The sequence below is a fragment of the Otolemur garnettii genome, unplaced genomic scaffold (genome assembly GCF_000181295.1).
Source record: "Otolemur garnettii isolate 467f Iridium unplaced genomic scaffold, OtoGar3 scaffold00038, whole genome shotgun sequence".
Classification (NCBI taxonomy): domain Eukaryota; kingdom Metazoa; phylum Chordata; class Mammalia; order Primates; family Galagidae; genus Otolemur; species Otolemur garnettii.
This window is the reverse complement of record NW_003852433.1, coordinates 7,741,411-7,745,849: the sequence shown is the minus strand read 5'-3', so window position 1 is coordinate 7,745,849 and position 4,439 is coordinate 7,741,411. Positions and strand designations below refer to the sequence as shown.

The 4,439-nt window shown below is 43.9% G+C and overlaps 1 protein-coding gene across 1 annotated transcript in view; it reads right to left on the bottom strand.

The window, feature by feature from the left end:
* The window catches only part of SPPL3 (signal peptide peptidase like 3), a 150,200-nt gene extending 145,767 nt beyond the window's left edge, over positions 1–4,433 (bottom strand). The window contains exon 1 of the mRNA XM_003789906.3: positions 4,350–4,433. Within this exon, the coding sequence (XP_003789954.2) occupies positions 4,350–4,372 (23 nt within the window). The 5' untranslated portion in view covers positions 4,373–4,433. The remainder of the gene's footprint in view (positions 1–4,349) is intronic.
* Positions 4,434–4,439: the final 6 nt, after the last annotated feature.

The following is a 4,439-nucleotide window of genomic DNA, read 5'->3' as shown; positions in this document are numbered from 1 at the left end:
GACCTCCTTTTCTATACATCAACATTAACCCTAATATAAATCATTTTTAACAGGACAGGGTCCAAGTGCAATTACATAGAAGTACTGCACTGGCTTCAACAGGAGCTCCAGATTCTCTCAGGACTGCTCATAAACACACAGTGAGCAGGGTTTTTCTCAAATTAATAAAAGTCTAGTTTGCACCTTCATGGTGTATTTTCACATGCATTCTTTTACTTCTTCAGTAAAAGTATGAGTAAAAAGGATATAAGCAGAATCTTGTGGGTAAGTCATAATAAAGAATCTGGGCTTGGCGCCTGTAGCTCAAGCAGCTAAGACGCCAGCCACATACAACAGAGCTGGCGGGTTCGAATCCAGTCCCATCCCTGTCAAACAACAATGACAACTACAACCAAAAAAAAAAATAGCCAGGCGTTGTGGTGCTCCCTCAGCTACTTGGGAGACTGAGAATCGCTTAAGCCCAGGAGTTGGATGTTGCTGTGAGCTGTGACACCACCACATTCTACCCAGGGTGACAGCTTGAGGCTCTGTCTCAAAAAGAAAAGAAAAAAGAATCTGGTGTTACAATTATTTTAATTTCTTCTCTCACTTTCATTTAAAACTTTAATAAGGGATGGTATTCGCATTCTCACAGCCCTGGAACATCAGCAGACCAACTTACAAAAAGATGTCGTGTAAGCGCACAGATTATAAACGTTTATCCTTCAGTAGCTTCCTCCTCATGCTTAATATTCTCTCAACAAAGGCAGAACCTCCCTGAAAGTTTACTATTATATTCAATCACTCAAGATTTATTAAGCAGGGACTATGTGCAAGGCACAGGGAAGAGAACAAAGGTTACTGTTATATTGGTCCTTACTCTCAGAGACTTTTCAATCTAGCTAGACTAGATATTTATAAAAGAAAAGGAGTGATACAGACAGAACTACAAATATTAAAAAGATCACTTTTAGATTGGGTCAGAAAATGCTTCACAGCTAAGTGGAAGTTGAGTGAACCCTTCAGTAGCAGGATTTTGATAGAATCTGCTAGGAAGAGAGCGAGCAAAAGAAATCAGAGAATGCCATGAATTTGTACATAAGGGTTTTTTAGCTGGCCCAGGCCAGGTTTGAACAGCCAGCCTCTGAGTATGTGGCCGAAGCCCTACCCACGGAGCTATGGACGCCACCTGATAAGGGTTTTTTTAAAAAAATACTTTTTATTACGAAAATTTTGAACATGTAAAACTCAAAAGAATTAAAAACTACCATGTACTCAGTGATGAGTAACTGTCAACTCATGACCAATCTTGTTTTATAATTTGTGTGTATTATGTGAAAATCCTAAAAGATCCTACATGCATATCCCTCTGCATTCTTCATCAGCTCTATACTCAGACAAATACATAGTGCCCCAGTAGTCACCACAGGTTGATTTTTCCTAAAGGTCACATCCAAATAAATAAAGTGTAAGCCTGTCTTTAAAAAAATAGCAACTTCTTTGTACAAACCAAGGAAAGAGTGACAAAGATACTACAAAATGACAGATAATCCAAAAATCTTTTGGAATACCTTTTCCATATTTGCATTTCAATGAAAAGGAGTAAAATAAGAGAATTCATGTCAAACAAAAGAAAATATTGCAGGTGAAATACTTTAGACACATCACTTGGTGTCCTGAGCCTGAGTTTCCTCCTCTAAAAAATAGGAAAATAGCACCTATCCCAAGGACTTTGGAGAATTAAATGAGCATATATGAAATGCAATGTGAACTATTCACATTATGACCCAGTTGACTCCAGAAGAACTAGGAAGCTGTCTGGTTTCCCAATCCCCTGCCCTGATATACCACCCTCACTCAAGATAATGTAAAAACTTTCTCCATCTTAAAAATAAGGGGCTAATAAGCATCATGATTTCAAGGAACTTCTTTGCCTGTAAAGCATATAAAGAGAGCTGGGATTTTAAGGAATCTTAAAAACTGTCAAGCTTCACAGTAATTGCCCCTGCACTTGCAGAGCTGACTAACATCACTCATATTCCCCATTTCTTTCTTTCTTTGAGACAGAATTTCACTTTGTCACCTTAGGTAGGGTATCGTGGCATCATAGCTCACAGCAACCTCAAACTCCTGGGCTCAAGTGATTCTCTTGCGTCAGTCTCTGGGTAGCTGGGATTACAGGCCCCAGCCACAATACCCAGCTATTTTTAGAGATGAGGTCTCGCTCTGGATGAGGCTGGTCTCGAACCTGTGAGCTTAGGGCAATTCACCCACCCTGCCTCGGCTTCCCAGAGGGCTAGGATTACAGGTGTGAGCCACCACGCCCGGCCGGCCGATTCCCCATTTCTTGACCACTGTTTTCTATGGATAGCCTCTGTGTGGCACCATAAAAACAGCAAGGACTCTCAGCTGGGCCAGACTATAAGTTCAAGATGAATTACCACAATGCATGACAGGATCACCTTTACCTTCATTTCTTACTCTCTAAGAAAGTTCAAATTATAATCTTGTGTTCCATGGCACCTGCTACTGAGGGGCAGCTCACTGTCTCTTAATAGTGATTCAAAACTATCAAATTAGTTTGAATGCCTTCTGAAAGCCCTTGTTCACCAAGATATTAATTCTTCCTTTAGAGTTAAATTTCTCTCAATCTCTCAGTACCTACTTCTTGAGACTGTATGTACCTCCTGGAAAGGTACATATAGTACCATATAGTAATGGGAAGACACGATGAGTTTTCAACTTCTTATAACTTCAAATACTACAAACCATCTATTCGAGCCTTCTACCTAAAAGTATTCTTTATTTTCAAACACTACCGATTTCTTTGACATTTCCCTGATTATAATAATTGTAGTAAAATATGGTACTTCACAGTTTGCCAAGTGCTTTATAAAGGTAATCCTTACAGCATGTGAAGAAGTAATGCCTCTATTTTATAAATAAGCAGAAAGGAATGAAAACCTCATTATCACATCCAGTTGTAAGGCAAATTAGTGGTGAAGTGGACTTTCAAACCAAGTCTTCCAACTCCAAACACCATGTTCTTACCATTCTATAAAGCTTTCTAAGACAGGAACATTGATAGTTCTGTCCCAAACCATGTTTGCTTCAAGAAGCAAACCATCTAGGGTGGTGCCTGTGGCTCAGTGAGTAGGGCACTGGCCCCATATACCAAGAGTGGTGGGTTCAAACCCAGCCACGGTCAAAATGCAACAACAACAACAACAAAAGTAAAGCAAACCATCTTCAAATAACCTCTCTAAACTGCAAGCAGATTCCTCATCCCCACACCCACAAATACATTATCCCATTTCTTGTTTCTTCACCCTCTAGCCATTGCTTCCTCTCCACTATCCAATTTCCACTCTTCATGGATACCCTCATCACTCCTTCAACCCCTCCTGCAAATATTACTCCTCTACATGCCAAAGAGGGAGTCTTTCATCCCCCTTTCCCCAAACCTTAACACTCCCTCCTTTGCACAGTAAGCTGTCACACCATAAATTACAGGGTATGCTTGCTTCTCAGTCCTTTATGAGATACTTAATAACTTTAAAAATCTCACAGAAATGAACATAATTTGCAGATCCTCCATCTCCATACTTAGCCCAGGACACCAGCACACTTCAAATTCTTAAAAACACTGTACCAACCCTTACAAAGATTCTGCCCATACCCTACTGTCACCAACGACTTCCTCTCCAGAATCTGGTCATCCAAACAGGTTCCTCTTCTAACCTCTTCACCAGTGACTCACCTCCATAGCTCCCAAGACTCTCTCCCTCCGCGATTTTCCTTCCCTCACTCCTGGGCCTCGGCCCACCTTACCAACTCTCCCTTAGCTGCCTATCCCAGAGTTAAGTAGCAGTCCCACCGCTAAGGCGGCTGCTCCACTTCTCACTCTTGAAAGTTCTGCCTCGTTCACCTGTTCTCATCAGAGTTTCCTCCAAGCCCAGTGACCCACCTTTGCCCTGGCCCGCCTCTTTCCACCCGTTCGATTCCTTCTGCTTGAGAGTCATCCCTACAAGTCGGTTCCGGGGAAGCTCGTCGGATTCAACTTCTCCTCCGCAGGATTCCCGCCCCAGGGTCATGCTCCCCTTCTCCATCTATCACCTGCTCCTCCCTTAGCCAAATGACATCCACCGCTGCCTCCATCTCCCTTCTCAGACGCCGGTTCCCGGCCGCTCAATGCCTTCCCGGAGCGCTAGCCACCCCCCTCCAGTGGGAGAGAGGGGGGCGTGCACCCCCCAACCCGCGGCCCCACCAGCACGCACCTGTTCATCTTCCTCCCTTCTACCCCGGCGGGCTACGCCGGCGTCCCGACCCCCACCTCGCCGTGCCCCAGCCTCCCGGAGCCCCACACTCACCACGAGTAGGTCTGTTCCGCCATGGCGCTGATTCTCCTGGGCTCCGCTGCAGGCTGTGGCCTGGCCCGGCGGCGGCAGGCTCGCTCTGGC